Genomic DNA, 21,500 nt, shown 5'->3' with positions numbered 1-21,500 from the left:
TCTTAGGTCAGAATTTTGCTCCCTAACGCGAGTTGGGTAATTTCCTGATTCAACGCACCGGCCACGAAAGAAAGTGCCTAATTAAACCCCATTTTCGCTTTGGGGCGGGTGTGAGACGGAGTTGAGCTTTCCCCCTAAATGCAGATCAGAGGTGGTCAGAGAGGCTGCTGAGTGCACCACCTCAGTTACCTGAGACTTCGTCCCAGTTGTTTCCTTATATTTTAGGCCCTTGAATCCTTCACCCCTTATCACACTCACCATGCTCCCCCCAACTCTCATGATCTTGTAGACCCTATGCCAACTGAAGCCAACCCATGCCCCCCCACCCACCACCCTTATGCCTTTATACCCTCCATGCCAACTCACCCAGTATCCACCATGGGCAGACCTCGGGAACCATGTTAAGATAATATACGATGAAGGTCCAAATATCTAATGCAGCTTTCATTACATTAAAAAACACTCCCATTCACACAAGCCCATTCAAAACTTTTAAATCCCCTCACTACTTAATCCCTAATAAAAGCAAACAGACTTTACTCTTTGCCCTACATCACATGAGTTGTCAATCAAACTTGTTACCTGGGATCCCTTGCTTCAATAACTGTAGATTTTGGAAATCAGCCAAGCATTAATAATGACATAATGATAGTCCCCGTGGAAATGTCGTCAAAGTTTTTTATAATTATTCAAACAGATTTTCTTCAATTCTCACTCAGCTAGTGTTTATTTTTAACCCCTCAATGACACAGGGAGGCAGTTCTTCTCCTTTCTAAAGGGCTGGGGATTTAAATAAGATCACATCATGACAGTTATACAGAATTTATTCGCCCTCTCCAAGCATTTACGTCTACTCAAATAAAATTGTGATTGCCATACTGCCAGTTAAGGTTCTTGCTACAGTGAAAATGAGGTATTTTTGTACTCCGCACTGAGAATGCAGTTTGCACAAAGGAAGACTTATTTTGTGAATAGCAAGTCTTAGAAATAATCATAATACAACACCAAAACTACAAAGATACAAACCAAACGCAACATTCTGAATGGAAATCAGATCCAGGAACAAGAATTCTCTAAATATTTGCTGTCCTAGTTCTTTGTAATCCGGTACCATAAAATAGGTAGCTCTCCCCTCATGGCCCAATTATTTGATTTTTAAAATCCAGTGCTCAATGCTACTATGCTGCGCTCCTTGCCCACCTTCCACTGTGCTGTACACTTCGACCTGCATGCAGCTGCCCCTCACTCCCACCTGCTGTGCACTTTCGTTTGACAACACCCCCGCCCCACCCCGCTGCTCTGTTCTCTCTGTCTGCAGTCCTTTTGGTTCAAGCGAAAATTCTTAGCTATACTCCATCGCAGGCTGAGAAAACTGCAGGCAATCAGTATGTTGCTTACAAACAAATTTATTCACAAACAAAGCTATTAAATTATAAAATCACCAAGAGCAAACATAGAAGCCCAGCAAGAAATGGGACAGTGCACCACAAACGGTAGACAGCCATAGCGCTGAGCCCGTGGCGGGTACTATTCTGTTGGCACGTCTCCCATTCACCCATTCTCCCATTCACCCATTCTCCCACTCCCTTGCCCCTGCCTTGCTGCCTCTTCTACCCTTCACTCATCCTGTTTCCCCTTGTCGTTGTCGCTACCTTCCCCGTTTCCCGACCATCCCCGCCCGCTTCCGCTGCTGTCTTCCTTTTTCTCCTGCCATTCTTGTTCCTCCTGCCTCTGTCTGCTTTTCTTAATCTTCTGTTATGTTTACTTGCATAACATACAGACACATCAGCAAACCGAAGCCAGAGACTGAGTGGCACAGACAGAACTGGATAGCCAGAATGGCATAGAAACTAATTTATAGAGGTAAGCCTGCTTGTATGCAACAGCCACCTGAATGAGATTTTGGCAAGTCGATGCCACGTACAAGCCGGCTTGACTGTTCAACAACCAAATTGTAACCCAAATCCTTGTGACTCCAGCCTGTTACAGAAAGGGCATAGCAGATTCAGGGCCTGAATTCTCTTGGCATCTTGATCTAGAACCAGGGCTTGTTAATTTAAACCTGGACCAACATATTTCTCCTCCCAATTTCCCCCCCCCTTTTTTTTTATTTCCGGAGATACAGGCACTTTTCCTACATAAATCCCTGTGCTTCCCTTGTCTGACTGCCCAATGGTTTTACATGACCATTAGGCAGCGAGTGTCAATTGACTATTTAACCATTGTTAGCTTCAATAGCGCTGTCCTCGACTCACAACCACTTTTCACCAAGTGTCACTGTTATAGAGGCTAACAGCTGGATATCTGGTGGTATTTCACAATCCCACCTATCCCCAAATTCTGTATAATCTCAACAATTTGTGGCCGGTTGCAGGGAGCCCGACTAGCACTATGTTTGAGTAACTTCAGGAGAGGCAGCGGATTGAACCTCTTATTTTCCTGGTCTGCATTAATGCGTGTACACATTCCAAAGCCCAGCTCTGGATTTTACTGGTACAATGTACTGGTCATTGCCAGACTGGTATAACATTGATTGAATGCTGCACCACAGAGAGACATGTTGTGAATAACTATTATTTTCTCATTATCTAACCACACCCTTTTTCCTAAGAATGTAAGAAATCGGAGCAGAAGGCCACTTGACTCCCAACATTCAGTAAGTTCACGGCTAACCTGATTTGGGCCTCAACTTCACTTTTCTACCTATTGCCTACCACCCTCGACTCTCATGTAATTCAAAAACTCTGTCCAACTCAGCCCTGAATATATTCAATGACATAGCCTCCAGTGCTATCTGTGGTGGAGAATTTCCTCGGCGGGAAGAACCCCTGACCTCGTATCTGTCTTAAATGGGCAACTTTTTCTGAAACTATGCACCCTAGTTCTAGATTCCTGCACAGGGGAAGAAATTCTTTCAGCATCTACCCTATTAAAGCCTCTCAGAATCTTCTATGTTTCAATAAGATTACTTCATATTCTTCTAAACTCCAGTGATGTAGATTTGACCTGACTTTTTCTTGCTTTGTTTAATTTGGTTCTCATTTTGATTTAGCTTTTCAGATGAGTGGATGTGCATTTTGTAGCAACCATGGCCAATTCTGTTTGCAACCAATATTCCCGTTTTTCTCTTGTGCAGGTATTTCAAGCAGTGTGACGGAAGCTTCACAACTGGACAGTGGACTGTATTTTGGTACGGCCTGTCTAATATGCGCGACTCTTATGAACTGGTGGACCATGCTGAAAGTTTACCTGATTCTTTCCTCCAACCAAAAGAGCCTACAAGTCAACAGACTACATCGGCTACAGAAAACTAAATATCATCAGTTACTGTGTCAGTTTCAGCTATGTCCAAAGATTTGCTGCTCTAAGATTGGACATGCTTTACGTTTCCTTCTTCGGCGTACCCAAGTTGCTATGAACTCCTCAACCTTTTCAAGTTGTCCAGTGCGATTGGTTACCTTAATTCCATTCTGGTAGAAGAGGGAAAAATTCTATTACGTTACTTAGGTGTAGCTAATAAAATCAAGATCAAAGAGAACTCCCAAGAACACAAGACAGCTACGTATTCAGTCAGGGCAGCACGGTAGCATTGTGGATAGCACAATTGCTTCACAGCTCCAGGGTCCCAGGTTCAATTCCGGCTTGGGTCACTGTCTGTGCGGAGTCTGCACATCCTCCCCGTGCGTGCGTGGGTTTCCTCCGGGTGCTCCGGTTTCCTCCCACAGTCCAAAGATGTGCAGGTTAGGTGGATTGGCCATGATAAATTGCCCTTAGTGTCCAAAATTGCCCTTCGTGTTGGGTGGGGTTACTGGGTTATGGGGATAGGGTGGAGGTGTTGACCTTGGGTAGGGTGCTCTTTCCAAGAGCCGGTGCAGACTTGATGGGCCGAATGGCCTCCTTCTGCACTGTAAATTCTATGTATTGACTTCTGCAGGATATTGACTTTATGTAGTGAACGATAACTAAATGATAAGTCTGATTTAATTCAAACTGAATCTGCTGCCTCTGGGAATGGTGGATTAATGATCAAGTCTCACCATTGGAGCATTCAATTAATAGATAAATCTGGAATGAAAAGGTAGTATCGGAAATGTGGACCATGTAACTATCGGATTTGTTTTGTAAAAGCTTATTTGGTTCACTGCTCTCCTTGAGGAAAGGAAATTCACCACCCTTGAGCAATGTACCCTGTATGTGGCTCCAGACCCACCAAAATGTGCTTGAATGTGGGCAGCACGGTAGCACAAGTGATTAGCACTGTGGCTTCACAACGCCAGGGTCCCAGGTTCGATTCCCTGTTGGGTCACTGTCTGTGCGGAGTCTGCACGTTCTCCCCGTGTCTGCGTGGGTTTCCTCCGGTGCTCCGGTTTCCTCCCACAGTCCAAAGACGTGCAGGTTAGGTGGATTGGCCATGATAAATTGCCCTTAGTGGCCAAAAAAAGTTAGGAGGGGTTATTGGGTTACGGGGATAGGGTGGAAGTGAGGGCTTAAGTGGGTCGGTGCAGACTCGATGGGCCGAATAGCCTCTTTCTGCACTATGTTCTATGAATCTTAACTGACCTCTGAAATGGGCCAAATGCGGGCAAGTGGGACTAGCGTAGTGATAGAAACTGGGCGGCATGGACAAGCTGGGCCGAAGAGCCTGTTTCCCTGCTGTAAACTTCTGTGACTCTGACTGAGCAAGGCACTCTGTTACAGGGAGTTAAAGATGGCCAAATAAATGCTAGCCTTGCCAGCAGTGTCACAACCCTCTGAATAAATTTAAAAATACAGCACGGAGAAGCGTGGGAATCGCACTTTTATCACTGCTAAATGTGGATCACAAGCTGAAAGCTTAGCATCGAGTTAGAGGTCTACCACAGCTGTTGGTGAGAGAGTGGGTATAATTCACAGCTGTGCTATTTGACCTGGGGGTTATTTTGCAAATGTTGAACGTAAAGATCTTGTTAGCACCCTGGAAAAGAATGAGAATATACTATCCCAGGTACAGTATGCACAGAATGCAACCGGAAACTGTGCCTCTGGTTACAGTACAGAACAGGACATTTGGCTCATCCTGTCCACGTCTGCTTAATTGGGCTAGTCCCACTCCGCTGTAACCCTACAAATTGTTTTCTTCAGGCCATTATCCCTCAGATTCTCCAATCTGTTCAGGTAACTGGATCCTCTCATCCCTGGAACCATTCTTGTAAGTTTTTTTTTCTGCATTCTTGTCCCTCCCCAGAATTAGGCACAATACTCCATTTGAGGCTGAACCAGTGTTTTGTAAAAGATTCATCATTATCTTCTTTATGTACTCCAGGTGCCACTAAGTCCAGGATCTCTTATGCCTTTTTAACCAATTCCTCAATCTGCTTGCCGCCAACAACAATTTGTACACATCTACACATTAACAGTTTGTAGTTTGTATCGCTGTTGCAAGATGAAAAAGTCTATAAGGAGTGGTGTATTGAACTCTTCTGCACAAACCAGTTGCTCCCAAGATATAGGTGTAATAGCAGACTTTCTCCTTGAAATACAGCATGACTGGGAGAATGAACAGGGGCCACACTGACCTGCTGCTGAAAGAGGGAGGAGGAGCACAGCACTTGGCAATGAGTCCACAGCTGCCCTGGGTGAGGAACAGTTTGGGAGATATTTGTTTCAGTAAGGTAATGCTCACTGGAAGCTGCCATTTCCAGCAGTCGCCGCTGCAACCTCCAAACGGGGCAAGGACCACATTGCTTGTGGTGGCTAAGGGGCCTGTGGCGACAAATGATTCTGCTCGTTCCAGACTGGAGTTGGAAATGTTTGCACCATCTCATGGTTTGCCATCCACTGCTGCATAAGGTTCAAGAGAGCTGTGTGCATTTCACTTTCTCTTGCCGTCGACAAGTAGGCAGAGTGAGTACTCAACTTTGCTGGGATTGCTAAGCTTCCTCATAATGCAGGGTGCCATTAACAACATGCCTATTGATTTATGGATGCTGTATGTCAACCTCGCCCTGGAGCCAAAAGGGATTCCTTTCTCTCACTGCCCATCATTGGCAGTGTCTTGCAGTTCAGTGACTTTCATTCTGTCTGATGAGCCAGCATGTCAGACAAAGAACCGATTGTCGGGTGACGAGGGCTCTCCCTTCTATATTCAAATGAGCAGGCAGCACAGAGTTGGTGTCCTGCCTTGGGCAAGGGTTAATCGTGCTTCCCGATCCCCGCATCCATTTGTGAGGGTTGTCCAAATTTAAACAACAATATGTTGATAGTCATTTGAGATGTTTGTGTTTGGAAAGGGACACACACTTTATATATCACTTGACTGAGAGAAATGTCCTGACTCCAAGATGCATGATATATGTAAGGGGTCTGTGCTCCATAGTTCTTCAGAAGGGTACAGACGAGGGTTTTTTCATTTAATCGTAGCAGTTTTCTTTTTGGTAGTGATTGGTGAAAGGCTTTCATGATCCCTTCATGAACCTGCAGTGATCCCAGTTTGTATACGCTGTATATTATAATCCATAAATGACTAAATTTTAAGGCCTACTTTTAAAACCGACAAGCCTTTGCCACAAAAACTATTGCCCATCTTAACTTGTGGACTGGTCGGAGGACAAAAATGGATCTGGAATTAATGTAACTTTATCTATATGACAAGTGAGCATTTTATTAAATCGTTTCTCCATTCTTATTTTAAGCATTTAATTCCTTCTACCCTTGGCAATGTCTTAAATTGAATGTTATGTAATTGTTTTAATCAAAGGGATGAAAATGCCAAACCCTTCAATCTGGCTATCATTGCAATAACAGGTTTCAAAGAATTAACAAATTAATTTTGGATTCTGTGGCCTTTCAAATTCTACCCTTTGTCCAGCCCATATTAGTTGTGGACAAGGGTGATTGATGCCTGAAAAAAGCAAATTTGTTTTTTGCTTCAGCTCCTTCCTCCATTTTTGAGACTTTTTAATAATAGTAATCTTTATTAGTGTCCGTAGGCTTACATTAACACTACAATAAAGTTACTGTAAAAATCCCCTAGTCGCCACACTCTGGCGCCGGTTTGGGTACACTGAGGGAGAATTCAGAATGTCCAATTCACCGAATAAGCACATTTTTCGGGACTTGTGGGAGGAAGCCAGAGCACCCGAAGGAAACCCACGCAGACACGGGGAGAACATGCAGCCTCCACACAGACAGTGACCCAAGCTGGGAATCAAACCTGGGTCCCTGGCGCTGTGAAGCAACAGTGCTACCCATTCACGACTAACAGCACTTCAATGAAAATCTTAAATCTGGGAGAGGGGGAAGCAACATTTTAGTTGATTAGTCTATTTGCTGATAAAAAATGTTAGCATATCAACGTTGTATCGATGAGTGATGGAAGTGACAATTCTTTGACCACAGCACTGATGATAGAAGAGCAATTTAGCAAGGCATTGCGTCAAATGAAAAATTCAGTGTTCTACTGAGGCTGTGCACTCAATTAAAGTCGCATTTAATTCAATCCACTAATTGGGCAAGGAGTCTGACTCTGCACTAACCATTATATTCCTGTCTGATGGGTTATTTAAAAAAGAACAGATAAATGAGATGCTATTTCAATAACATGTCTTGGGTCATGGCATCAGAGGCATCGAAATACTTAGAAGCCAATTTTGCGCCAGCATTTGTCATCAGCAAGAATGGCGACACAGATGCAAAATATCATGAGTCAGGCAACGCGATTCTCACCAGTGAGATCGCATTTTCCGATTTTCTACACCCCCTGCCGATGACTTAATGAGGTCCCGCCCAAAAAGAGTGAGAACCTCATTGTTATACATTTGAATGCATTTTTTACAAATAAATTAAAGTACCCAATTCATTTTTTTCCAATTAAGGGGCAATTTAGCGTGGTCAATTCACCTACCCTGCACATCTTTGGGTTGTGGGGGCGAGTCCCACGGAGACAGGGAAAATGTGCAAACTCCACATGCACTGTGACCTGGGGCCAGGATTCAACCCGGGTCCTCGGCATCTTGAGGCAGCAGTGCTAACCACTGTGCCAGAGTGCCACCTCCCTATTTGAATGTATTTTAATATAATTAATGACCCCCTCGCCGCATGATTCACCCCTCACTTCATATTGATACCTCGCCAACAAGCAGTGATTTACTACGGGTTTGTGAAGACCGGAAACAGTCAAGGGAATCCTACCAAGGGTGCAAAAGTAAGCATAGCCCCCGGGGAGAGCGGCGACTTGGCACAGTGTCAACGTGTGGCAGGTGTGTAGTATTAGGGTTGGGCCCTCTGGGGTGGCCCATGGGATGGGTTCCCCTTATGTGTGTTGAGGAGAGCTGATGCCTGTGAGGGAGGAATGCCTCCAAAACTGCAGTGAGTTGGAAGGGGGGAACGCCCCGATGTGTGCGAGGGATGGAGGCCTGATGCTTGTGAGGGGGGGTACTCCGTCTCCATGGGGGGGGGGGGGGGATTATTTTCTGTGCTGATCTCTGTTGAGCTAGCCTTGCCAGCTCCATCAGACCCCACCCAGCCAGACCAATAGCAAAAACCACACCCACTTATTTTTCTTTCAGCGTGCCAAAAATTCTGGTCTAAAAATTTGGCTGTGCAGCTGCAGAGCTACACATCGGTTTTCAGTCAGAGCCTGACACTCGGTGGGGTGGGGGGGCAAATATGGGAAATCTCCAACAAGAGTGTTTTCTCTGGAGCGGATCTCACCAATGTTTGAAACTGCAGCATTCTTGGGGTCTGATTTCCAATTATCCATTTGCTTTATAACCTACAGGAGTGTATTCCTCTAGGACACTGTTGGTAAGTGAAGAAACTGGATGCATAGGAGCTGCTGGCCAATTTCTCTCATAGTTTTACACCCTCAGCCCTTTGTACTTAGCAGGATCTGTCACTACTTTTTTTCTTGGACGAGTCAAAATGTAATGATAATGTTACTTTTATGTCTCTTCTAATTGCTAGGACTATTTGAGATTTCTGACTCGTACAATTACTGAGAAATGTGTTTCTGGCAATCTAGAACACAAGACCCAGATCATTGGACACTAAAGTCAACATAAAAAGGTCATCAATTGAATAATGAACCTAACTCAAAAAACATTAACAGAGGTAAAAGATAACTTCACTTAAATATTGACAGGCATTAGAATCCCGTGGCAAGTGTCAAATCACCTTTTTTTTTTAAAAAATAGATTATACTAACAAAGGTTTCGAACAGTACAAATAAATACTTGATTGTCCGGAGCAATGTAGCTTGTCCACATCAGTTAGCATCATCCATAAAACCTGTACAGTACGGGCGGCACCATAACATAGTGGTTAGCACAATTGCTTCACAGCTCCAGGGTCCCAGGTTCGATTCCCGGCTTGGGTCACTATCTGTGCAGCGTCTGCACGTTCTCCCCGTGTCTGCGTGGGTTTCCTCCCACAGTCCAAAGATGTGCAGGTTAAGTGGCTTGCTCATGCTAAATTGCCCTTCGTGTCCAAAAAGGTTAGATGGAGTTACTGGGTTATGGGGATAGGGTGGAGGAGTGGGCTTAGGCAGGGTGCCTTTTCCAAGGGCCGGTGCAGACTCGATGGGCCGAATGGCCTCCTTCTGCACTGTAAATTCTATTGTTCTATACCTTCTTGTAAAATAATCATGTGCGTTGTCTAATTCAAAATCTGTATATATTTTAACTGGACTATCGTTCACTCAATGTCTGTTTTGATAACCTAGTTCTGTAGCAAATTTATTTTGTTAAGCAATGTTTAAATATATTGTGCAATGATAAGCCCTGATCAGATTCATATTTTTCAGTCCTAATTAAAACTTCCTTTAAAATACTTATCACCATGTAACAAAAGTCACATTAAATGTGTAGTGTAACTGGACAAAAATATTATTTTAAATTTTTATATATACCCTTACCCCAAATTTCAAAAACATTACTCTTTACCAGGCTGTGTGAAGATTTTTAAGAGTGGTGGAAGCCATTGTCTGATGGCTTTCGTGAATTTAGCCACACAACCTACCCTGAACTGTACTAACTTAGTTAAATAGCGGCAGAAGTATAAGTGGTCACAAGAATTAGGTAATGAGAATTAGGCATGGGTTCCTGCTGGTGATCACTAGCCAGTTAACTCCTGTTAGTCATGCATGTATGTGGAAAACAGCCTTTGATAGCCATACTCCCTGTGGTTGAACAGCCTGCTTTCAGTGCCTCACATATGAATAACAGCAATACAGATACACCTCATTGTGACTGTAGCTATTGCTATGTTTCTAACCGTGTACAGTTTGTTATTTTTACTGATCTGTATTATATGGGTTTGATATTGCAATGTTATTCATTACACCCAAGTGATTGTCTTCCAGATATTAAAAATACTGAATGTTCCTTTTCTAATTAAATTATAAGCACCTCATTTAATTCAGCAAATGCCTCACACTTTTATAGTCATCATCAGGTATTGTTCAAAAGTATTAATATATATATCACCGTTCGGCTACAAGAGGTGGTAAATTTATTTCTGGGCGTTAATGCAGCATTAGTTTTCTCTTTCCTGCATAGTCTCAATGGTTGTCTCATTCTCCAAAGGACAGTGACCATCTCCCTTTTATCCAAATACCCCCCTTGCATTCCTTCCCATCTCCGCCAACATCTCCAGTTTCTCAATCAGCTTTCTTTCTTCTCCCTTCACCGCTAATTTAAAATCTTCCTCATTAACTTCACTTTCTGCCCCCTTATTCTTCAAGGTGTTGGAAAGACTGCACCGAGTGGGAGATAATGAGGTAAGTCCAGCTCTACAAACTGGCTACGTGATATTTTTGAGAAAAAAAAATTTAGATACTCAATTATTTTTCCCAATTAAAGGGCAATTTTTGGGTTTTGGGGGTGAAACTCACGCAGACACTGGGAGAATGTGCAAACTCCACACGGACACTGACCCAGGGCCGGGATTCGAACCCGGGCCCTCAGCGCCGTAGGCAGCCATGCTAACCACTGTGGCTACATGATAGGTGGCTGAAGGCATTTATTGTCACAAGTAGGCATATATTGGAATATACAGTGCAGAAGGAGGCCATTCGGCCCATCGAGTCTGCACCAACCCACTTAAGCCCTCACTTCCACCGTAACCCAACAACCCTTCTGGTCACTAAGGGCAATTTATCATGGCCAATCCACCAAACCTGCACGTCCTTGGACAGTGGGAGGAAACCGGAGCACCCGGAGGAAACCCACGCACACACTGGGAGAACGTGCAGACTCCACATAGGCAGTGACCCAGCAGGGAATCGAACCTGGGACCCTGGCGCTGTGAAGCTACAGTGCTATCCACTTGTGCTACCGTGTGCCATTAGTAGCACCTTGACAAGTATCTCTCTTATCAGCATGAAAAAATTGCAGTTTAACTGCAGTGTCAATTCAACACGAGCGGGTGTCATACAATTTTGCCTGGGGAAACATTACTACAGAGAACAGGTGCGATCCATCCCTATTATGTCATTGACAGTCATTGGTCCTTGTTTATTTACTTATCAATGTTCTGAGCCATACACAAGATTGAAAAATCATGGTTTCAGAGCAGTTTGACGCATTGCTCAAGTACAAATACTGCTCCCTTTCTCATTTGTTTATCTTGTTTTCATGTACATTTTGGCCAATTGTAGCTCAACTCTGGTCTGTAACTGAAATCCAGCTTTCAACTTTAGTGGCTTCTTGTCCTCCAATCTTTCCAATTTCACTAGTGGAAGATGAAAAACTGGACCGGTGTTGCTGGGAACCATCAAAATCTTAAAAGAAGGGTGATTGAAGCAGAGAGAAAGCGAACAAATTTGATTTTGTTTGAAAGAAAATTGAAAAGTTCCTAAGAGTTGTCATGATTTGATTTGGAGAATATTTGAGACAGCGGATGAATTTAGTAAAGTCAAGGTAAAGCCAGGTGATTCAAATGGAAATAAAATAAAATCTGGCTAACTTAATTGGCGAGCATCCCTGCAGTTCAGTGATGTAGATTTTAGCTTTGATTCACTTCTAGATTCTTCTGATTATAATAATCTTTATTATTGTTACAAGAAGACTTACATTAACACTGCAATGAAGTTACTTTGAAAATCACCTCGTCGCCACACACGTGCCGTCTTACGTTTCTTCCAAATGTCAGAAACTGCTGCATAGGCTTATATTCCCTTAGGTGGAGAAGATGAAGGGCAGAATTCTCCCAACCACCCACGCCAGGTTGTGACCAGTGTAAAATTCCATTGCCATTCTCAATGACCGGTTGGTCTTCCCAATGGCAGGTGGTGCAAACACCATTTGCATCTCATGAATGCTTATTAAAACAGCTGGTCTCCAGAATCCCATCAGGCCTTTCAGTCTTGCATCATGCCAGTGGGAAATCATGGCAGCCTTAAACACAATTGATAAACAGTACGAAGTCTTACAACACCAGGTTAAAGTCCAACAGGTTTGTTTCGATGTCACTAGCTTTCGGAGCGCTGCTTCCTCAGGATTCACCTGAGGAAGGAGCAGCGCTCCGAAAGCTAGTGACATCGAAACAAACCTGTTGGACTTTAACCTGGTGTTGTAAGACTTCGTACTGTGCTCACCCCAGTCCAACGCCGGCATCTCCACATCACAATTGATAAAGGCTGAGGCGGAACTTCCGGTTGCGGCCATGCCTGAATAGGTTGCACGTTCGGCAGCTCCCGCCGGGAACGGACTTTAGGGCTCACTAGAGGGGCCCCCAACGGCACTTGTTCGACGGCTTCCAGTGTGGGAAGGTGACAGCAAGGTCCCCCCGACAGTATATGGATTGGACCAGGAGTGGAGCGGTGAAAAAAGAGATCTTGGAGCAGCAAAAAGTGAGAGGGAGAAAAAGCAAGATGGTGGCGGGTGGAGACCAAGCAGCATGGTCGCAGGAGTTTCTTAAATGCTGCTTTGAGGAGCTGAAGACAAATGGTGGTGCCAATGAAGGCGGCGATTGAGAAGCTAGTAGAGACCCAGAGGGCCCAGGGGGCGGCGATCCGGGAGGTGCAGCAGAAAGCCTCGGAGAACGAGGATGAGATCTTGGGCCTAGCGGTGAAGATGGAGGCACACAAGGCGCTACCTAAGAGGTGGGCGGAAAGATCTGAGGACCTGGAGAATAGGTCGAGAAGGAAGAATCTTCGGATTCTGGGTCTCCCTGAAGGAGTTGAGGGGCCCGATACCGGGGCATATGTGAGCACGATGCTCAATTTGCTGATGGGTGCGGGAGCTTTCCCGAGGCCCCTGAAGCTAGATGGGGCTCATCGGGTCCTGGCAAGGAGACCCAAGGCCAACGAGCCACCAAGGGCTGTAGTGGTGAGGTTTCACCGCTTTATGGATCGAGAGTGTGTCCTGAGATGGGCCAAGAAAGAGCGGAGCAGCAGGTGAAAGAACACGGAGATCGAATCTACCAGGACTGGAGTGCAGAGGCGGCCAAGAAGAGAACTGGCTTTAATCGGGCCAAGGCGGTGTTCCATTGGAAGGGGGTGAAGTTCAGTATGCTGCAGCCAGAGCGATTGTGGGTCACATTCCAAGATCGGCACCACTATTTCAAAACGCCTGAAGAGGCTTGGAGCTTTATACAGACTGAAAACCGGGGCTGGTTTAGCTCACTGGGCTAAATCACTGGCTTTTAAAGCAGGCCAGCAGCACGGTTCAATTCCCATACCAGCCTCCCCGAACAGGCGGCGGAATGTGGCGACTAGGGGCTTTTCACAGTAACTTCATTGAAGCCTACTCGTGACAATAAGCGATTTTCATTTTCATTTCATTTCAAAAGTTGGACTCAAATTGAGGGTTTGTTGTTGTGGGGGGGATGTTTGCTGTATATATGGTTTTAATTACGTGTAGGGAATGTTCCCTTGGTTGGGTGCTGGATGGGGATGGATGAAGGGATTTGATGGGGAGAGTGTGGGCGCCGGTGTTAGAGGGAGGGGAGGCCCGGGGATGGGGGAATTGAGATAAGGCCGCAAAAGGAGCTGCGCCAGAGGGGGCGGGGCCGGCTCAGGAAAGCGCGGGCTTTATCCCGCGCAAGGGAAGGACGGCGGTGGGAGTCGGGGGAGCGCACACTGACTGCTAGGGAGGAGGGGGAGGGGGGATTCCCACACTGGGGGGGTCGATGGGAAGGCGGGAGAGGCTGGGGTCAGCTGACTTACGGGAGTGTGATGGGGGGAGCAAAAGAGCTAGATATGGATCTAGCGGGGGGAGGGGGGTATAGGGTTGCTGCTGCATTGGCCAATGGGGAACTGGAAATAGGAGAGGTGGTCGGGGCGGGGGTCCGCCGTCTGGGGGACTGGATGGTGTGGGAGGGGCGGGCACGGGACTAGCCTAGAAAAGGAGATGGCTAGTCGGCGGGGGGGGGGGGGTGAGAAGCCCCCCAATCCGGCTGATAACTTGGAATGTGAGGGGCCTGAATGGGCCGGTTAAGAGGGCCCGAGTGTTCGCGCACTTAAAGGGACTGAAGGCAGACGTGGACATGCTTCAAGAGACACATTTGAAGGTGGCAGACCAGGTCAGGTTGAGAAAGGGATGGGTAGGACAGGTATTCCATTCGGGGCTGGATGCGAAGAACAGAGGGGTTGCAATACTGGTGGGGAAGCGGGTGTCGTTTGAGGCCAAGAATATTGTAGTGGATAATGGGGATCGATACGTGATGGTGAGCGGTAGTTTGCAGGGGGTGTGGGTGGTACTGGTAAACGTATAAGCCCCGAACTGGGATGATGCCGGATTTATGAAGCGCATGCTGGGTCGGATTCCGGACCTGGAGGCAGGAAGCTTGATAATGGGGGGGGGATTTCAACAGGGTGCTGGATCCAGCATTAGATCGCTCCAGATCCAAGACGGGGAAGAGGCCGGCTGCGGCCAAGGTGCTTAGGGGGTTTATGGACCAGATGGGGGGAGTGGATCCGTGGAGGTTTGCTAGGCCCCCGGCCAGGGAATTCTCATTCTTTTCCCATGTACATAGAGCCTACTCCCGGATAGATTTCTTTGTGTTGAGTATGGCGCTAATCCCGAAAGTGGAAGAAACGGAGTATTCGGCCATAGCCATCTCAGACCACGCCCCGCACTGGGTGGAGCTGGAGTTAGGAGAGGAAAGGGACAAGCGCCCGCTGTGGCGTCTTGATGTGGGATTACTGGCGGATGAGGAGGGGTACGGGAGGGTGCGGGGGTGCATTGAGAGATACTTGGAGGCCAATGACAACGGAGAGGTGCAGGTGGGGGTAGTCTGGGAGACGTTGAAGGCGGTGGTCAGGGGAGAGTTAATCTCCATTAGGGCCCACAGGGAGAAGGGAGAGGAAGAGGTTGGTGGGGGAGATCTTAAAGGTGGACAGGAGATATGCAGAGGCCCCCGAGGAGGGACTACTTAGGGAGCGGCGAAGCCTCCAGACGGAGTTTGACCTGTTGACCACAGGGAAAGCAGAGGCACAGTGGAGGAAAGCACAGGGGGCGACGTACGAGTATGGGGAGAAGGCGAGCCGAATGCTGGCACACCAGCTCCGTAAGAGGGTGGCAGCGAAGGAGATAGGTGGAGTTAAGGATAGCAGGGGGAATACGGTGCGGAGTGTGGAGAGAGTAAATGAGGTATTTAAGGACTTCCATGAGGAGCTGTACAGATCTGAGCCCCCAGCGGGGGAAGAGGGGATGCGACGATTTTTGGATCAACTGAGGTTCCCGAGGGTGGAGGAGCAGGAGGTGGCTGGTTTAGGGGCGCCAATTGGGTTGGAGGAGCTGAAAGGATTGGGGAACATGCAGGCGGGGAAGGCCCCGGGGCCAGATGGGTTCCCGGTCGAGTTTTATAGGAAATATGTGGACCTGCTAGGCCCGTTGTTGGTGAGAACTTTTGATGAGGCAAGGGAGGGGGACCCTGCCCCTGACAATGTCCGGGGCGCTGATCTCGCTGATTCTGAAGCGGGAGAAGGACCCGCTGCAATGAGGGTCATATAGACCGATCTCGCTCCTCAATGTGGATGCTAAGTTGCTGGCAAAAGTGCTGGCTACAAGAATTGAGGACTGTGTCCCTGGGGTGATTCATGAGGACCAGACGGGATTTGTAAAGGGCAGGCAGCTAAACACTAATGTGCGGAGGCTCCTCAACGTGATTATGATGCCATCGGTGGAGGGAGAGGTGGAGGTAGGCAGATATGGACGCGGAGAAGGCCTTCAACCGGGTGGAGTGGGAGTATCTTTGGGAAGTGCTGCGGAGGTTTGGGTTCGGGGAGGGGTTTATCAGTTGGGTCAGGCTCCTATAGAGAGTGTGGCTACGAATCGGCGGAGGTCGGAGCACTTTCGGCTGTACCGAGGGACAAGGCAGGGGTGCCCCCTGTCCCCCTTATTGTTTGCATTGGCAAATGAGCCTTTGGCTATGACACTAAGGGAGTCCAGAAAATGGAGGGGGTTGGTCCGAGGGGGGAGAGGAACATCAGGTGTCGCTGTATGTGGCAGATCCAGTGGAGGGGATGGTGGAGGTCATGCGGATCCTAAGGGAGTTTGGGGACTTCTCAGGCTATAAGCTCAACGTAGGGAAAAGTGAGCTCTTTGTGGTGCATCCAGGGGATCAGGGAAGGGGGATAGATGACCTACCATTGAAGAGGGCGGACAGGAACTTTCGGTACTTGGGGATTCAGGTGGCTGGGAGCTGGGGGGCCCTGCACAAGCTCAATTTGACACAGTTGGTGGAGCAGATGGAGGAGGATTTCAAAAGATGGGATGTGCTGCCACTCTCGCTAGCGGGCAGGGTACAGTTGGTTAAAAATGATGGTCCTCCCGAGGTTTCTCTTTGTGTTCCAGTGCCTTCCCATTGTGATCACCAAGGCCTTTTTTAAATGGGTAGGTAGGAGCATCATAGGTTTCGTGTGGGCAAATAAGACCCCGAGGGTAAAGAGGGTGTTTCTGGAACGTAGCAGGGACAGGGAGGGCTGGCGCTGCCGAATCTGTGCGGCTACTATTGGGCAGCCAACGTGGCGATGATCCGTAAGTGGGTAATGGAGGGAGAGGGCGCGGCGTGGAAGAGGTTGGAGATGGCGTCCTGCAAGGGCACAAGCCTGAGCACGTTGATGACGGCGCCGCTGCCGCTCTCGCCGACAAGGTACACCACGAGTCCGGTGGTGGCGGCAATGTTGAAGAACTGGGGGCAGTGGAGACGGCATAGGGGCGAGATGGGAGCCTCGGTTTGGTCCCCGATTCGGGAGAACCATCGGTTTGTCCCGGGAAGGGTGGGTGGGGGGTTTCGGAGCTGGCATCGGGCAGGGATCAGAAGAATGGGGGGACCTGTTTATAGATGGGACGTTTGCGAGCCTAGGGGCACTGGAGGAGAAGTTTGGGTTAACCCCGGGAAATGCGTTCAGGTATATGCAAGTGAGGGTGTTTGTGAGGCGGCAGGTGAGGGAATTCCCATTGCTCCCGGCACAGAGGATTCAGGACAGGGTGATTTCGGGTGTATGGGTCAGAGAGGGCAAGGTTTCGGCGATCTATCAAGAGATGAAAGAAGAGGCGGTTTCGGTAGAGGAGCTAAAGGGCAAGTGGGAGGAGGAGCTTGGGGAGGAGATTGATGAGGGTCTGTGGGCTGATGCCCTGAGTAGGGTTAATTCTTCCCCCTCTTGCGCCAGGCTCAGCCTAGTACAATTCAAGGTTGTTCACAGAGCGCATATGACAGGGCGAGGATGAGTAGGTTCATTGGGGTGGAGGACAGATGTGGGAGGTGCTCGGGGAGTCCGGCAAATCACGTCCACATGTTCTGGTCGTGCCCGACACTGGAGGGGTTTTGGAGGAGTCTTGCGAGGACTATGTCCATAGTGGTGAATGTCCAGGTCAAGCTGAGTTGGGGGTTGGCGATATTTGGGGTAACGGACGAGCCGGGAGTGCAGGAGGCGAAAGAGGCCGGTATCCTGGCCTTTGCGTCCCTGGTAGCTCGGGGGAGGATCTTGTTATTATGGAAGGACGCGAAGCCCCCCCAGTGTGGAAGCCTGGATAAATGACATGGCAGAGTTCATTAAGTTGGAGAGGATAAAGTTTGCCCTGAGAGGGTCTGTGCAGGGGTTCTTGAGGCGGTGGCAACCGTTCCTAGACTATCTCGCAGAGCGCTAGGAGGATGTCAGCAGCAACGCGGGGGGGTGGGGGTGGGGGGGTCTCTTTCGGGGGGGTATTTGGGCGGGGGGGTATTTGGGCAGGGGGGGGGGGGAAGAGGAGTTTCCCCAAGGGTACTCTTGAATGTCATATGGGGGGGTTAATATACGTGGGAGAAACCCAATGTATAAGGAGTTTATTATTTTTGATTGTGGTGTTTGTGTTCTTCTTTTTGTTATGGGGGGGGGGGCTTGTTTGTTAAAAAATTTTGTTGGAAAAATTTGAATAAACATATTTTTTTAAAAAGATAAAGGCTGAGGCTTGTTTACAAGATGGACATCAGTGTGCCAGAGATTGAAGTGAGTGCAACATGCAAAGCTTACCTGCGTAGTGCTGCACTGCTCCTGATGCGCTGTACACCACTCTGCTGGGGAAGGCCAGTTCCTGCCCTCCATCTCCATGCTGATCTGGTCTTCAGGTTTAGTACCAGGCTACTGGACCCCCGCCGGTTCACACACCAGTGTTTATCTGGAACGATGGATCTTCCGGTCACCAACTTGGATCCATGCTGCACCTGGAGTGGAGTACAGTGGATCTCGTTCCCAGTGATTCCACACACCAGTGTCCATTTGGACAACACTGTGCTGTGGGACTCCTGCAGCCACCCCAACAAAGGTCCAAAGTTCAAGCAAGTTGGGCGATAAGGGTGGGCAGATGAAGACAAGGGGGACGATGTGGAAGTAGGACTGTGGAATGAGTGGGGTGGGGGAAGGGTAAATACTAGGGGGCTATTTGGAAGGGGGAGGTTGTGCAAGATGGAGAGTGGGAAAAGGGCAACGGCTCACAATGGCAGGCAGAGAGACAAGGAGGTTGATGAGGATAAACAATGGAAGGCAGGATGACGACCAAGGGGAGGAAATTTGGACCCCGATAAGGCTGCTTGGCATGCAGACCAACAAGGAGGTCTAAGGGATAGCACATGTATTGCTGGAAGGGGATGTACACAGATGGCAGATTATGGGTGGATTATGTGCCTGTTACTGTGGCACATTGGGGATGGTTCGCACCAACATTTAACAGGTCAGGCCTGCAGCTCTTTTGTCACAGTCACTGTTGTCCATTGTTCTCTTTGGAAACAGGAACTATGTCATGGCTCCTGTTTAAGTTCAGGAGCTGGCAGACAGGAGTCAGAGAATGCAGATATTCCTGCTGCGAAATGGAAAGAAGTCAGTCCAGGAGCAATGTGGACCTCGGTCTGGAGACAGTGCTGAAGAGCAGCGGGCGTGCAGCAGGTGCTATCATTGGAAAAATGGTAAGGGTTATGTGAAACATAGAATCCCTACAATACAGGAGGCAGCCATTCAGCCCATCGTGTCTGCACCAACTTTCTGAAAGAGCAACCTACCTAGGCCCAAGCACCCACCCCATCCACGTGATCCCACTTGGAGGGAATGTATCATGTCCAATCCACCTAACCATCTTTGGACACTTTAATCGACCTAACCTGCACATCTTTGGACTGTGGGAGGAAACCGTAGCACCCAGACGAAACCCACACAGACACATGGGTGGCACGGTAGCACCGTGGTTAGCACTGTTGCTTCACAGCACCAGGGTCCCAGGTTCGATTCCCACCTAGGGACACTGTCTGTGCGGAATCAATGTGTTCTCCCAGTGTCTGCGTGGGTTTCCTCAGGGCACTTCAGTTTCCTCCCACAAGTCCCAAAAGACATGCTGTCAGGTGAACTGGACATTCTGAATTCGCCCTCAGTGAACCCGAACAGGCGCCGGAGTGTTAGACTCGGGGATTTGCAGAGTAACGTCATTGTGGTGTTAATGTAAGACAATAATAGATTATTATTACAAAAAGTGCAAACTCCACACAGAGTGACCCAAGGTGGGAATTGAACCCGGGTCCCTGGCACTGTGAGGCAGCAGTGCTAACCAGTGTGCCACCGTGCTGCAAAGGAAAATGCACAGGTGTTTGGGGCTGTCCCTACAGTCAATGTCCCTAGGTGTGGCGGGCTCTTTACTGGGCTATAGACGGTATGGTAATGGTCACGGTGCACCTGCAGCCTGTCGGTAGGGAACACATACAATGGGGGGGGAGGGGGGCATAATACTCTTATGGGAGTGCCCTGGGTCAGTGTGTACAGCCTCCAGATGGAGTGGGTACAGGCCCACATGCAGCAGGTAATTGGGGGGGGGGGGGTCTGTGGTGATGGCTAAGTGTGTCAATATCCACCAGCAAAATGACAGGATCCAATATTAGTGGAGGAGGCTGGAGATAACAGGTGTCATCTCTTCGCTCATCGGGAAGCTCCAGGTGAATTGGAGGCACACAATGAGGGAGGGGTGGTCAAACTCCATCTTATAATAATGCTGCAGCATCTCAATGCTCAGGTAAAACAGTCTTCCAAAATCAAAAGTAAGATTGGTTCTGTCTGGGAGGGGTATGACGTGTGGGAGGACCACTGATGACTGAATGGTGTCCGTTTGACCACTGATGAATGGTATTAATTGTCCATCTAGGAGTCCCCTTCACTGATGAAATGGCAGAATTGACGAAGCTGTGCTCCTTCACTATGGCCTTCCCTCTTCCAAGACTGCATTCATTTCTTCCATTATGTAGCTTTTCAAAATTTGCCATGAGGCTATTTTGATTTGTTTAAAAATTGGAGAGTATCCAATTTCTTTTTCCAATTAAAGGGCTATTTAGCGTGGTCGATTCACCTACCCTGCACATCTTATTGGGTTTGGGGGTGAGACCCACGCAGATACGGGGAGAATGTGCAAACTCCACACGGACAGTGACCTGGGACTGGGATCGAATCCAGTTCCTCAGTGCCGTGAGGCAGCAGTGCTAACCAATGCGTCACCATTCACCCCTTCTTTAAACTAAATAAATTTAGAGTACCCAATTCATTTTTTTTTCCAATTAAGGGACAATTTAGCGTGGTCAAAAGGATCACCGACGAGCATTTAATGCTCGCTAAGCTTGAAACGTAGATGCAAAATGCTGTGCATTATCAGAGGAAATTCAATCCACCTAGGTGAAACTTATCACAACAGAAGAATTTTTTTTAATTTTCAGAAGAAGTTAAGAGGAACTGGTTAACATAAATGGTTACATTTCACATCAGCGGCTGAAACATAAAAAGTAGGGCATGTATGTCAAAATTTGCAACGTGGACTTAAGTGTGTTATGATCCCAGACAGCCTAATATATGGTGTTATGATCCTAGACGAGACCACCAATAGCTATGATCTCAATAAAGACCAATGCTTATTCTCTTCCAGAATCTAAAAACCCAGGTATTTACCAAAAGAATGAAGCTTCAGTTTAAAAATCAAAAGAATTTTACTGAACAAAAAGAATGTGAATATTCATAACTATGCCTTAAATGGTCAGTTCAACTAAAAATAGTAAAAGTAAAACAACCGTTA

General features: G+C 47.6%; 2 protein-coding genes across 7 annotated transcripts in view; one reads left to right on the top strand and one right to left on the bottom strand.

Annotated features, from left to right (window-relative positions):
- The window catches only part of nags (N-acetylglutamate synthase), a 62,685-nt gene extending 54,281 nt beyond the window's left edge, over positions 1-8,404 (top strand). For 2 of the 6 annotated variants that reach the window (XM_072487181.1, XM_072487179.1), the window contains one exon: positions 3,137-8,404. In XM_072487181.1, the coding sequence (XP_072343282.1) occupies positions 3,137-3,477 (341 nt within the window). In that variant the 3' untranslated portion in view covers positions 3,478-8,404. Of the gene's footprint in view, positions 1-1,780; positions 1,864-3,136 lie in introns of those variants that run through there. The other 4 variants (XM_072487182.1, XM_072487180.1, XM_072487185.1 and 1 more) reach the window with 3 other exon arrangements.
- Positions 1-21,500, bottom strand: part of tmem101 (transmembrane protein 101) — a 43,262-nt gene that overhangs the window by 6,102 nt on the left and 15,660 nt on the right. The gene's annotated exons all lie outside the window — the stretch shown is intronic.

Source organism: Scyliorhinus torazame, chromosome 21 (assembly GCF_047496885.1).
Source record: "Scyliorhinus torazame isolate Kashiwa2021f chromosome 21, sScyTor2.1, whole genome shotgun sequence".
Classification (NCBI taxonomy): Eukaryota; Metazoa; Chordata; class Chondrichthyes; order Carcharhiniformes; family Scyliorhinidae; genus Scyliorhinus; species Scyliorhinus torazame.
Note: the sequence above shows the minus strand (reverse complement) of the source record. Positions and strands in the feature narration are given on the sequence as shown.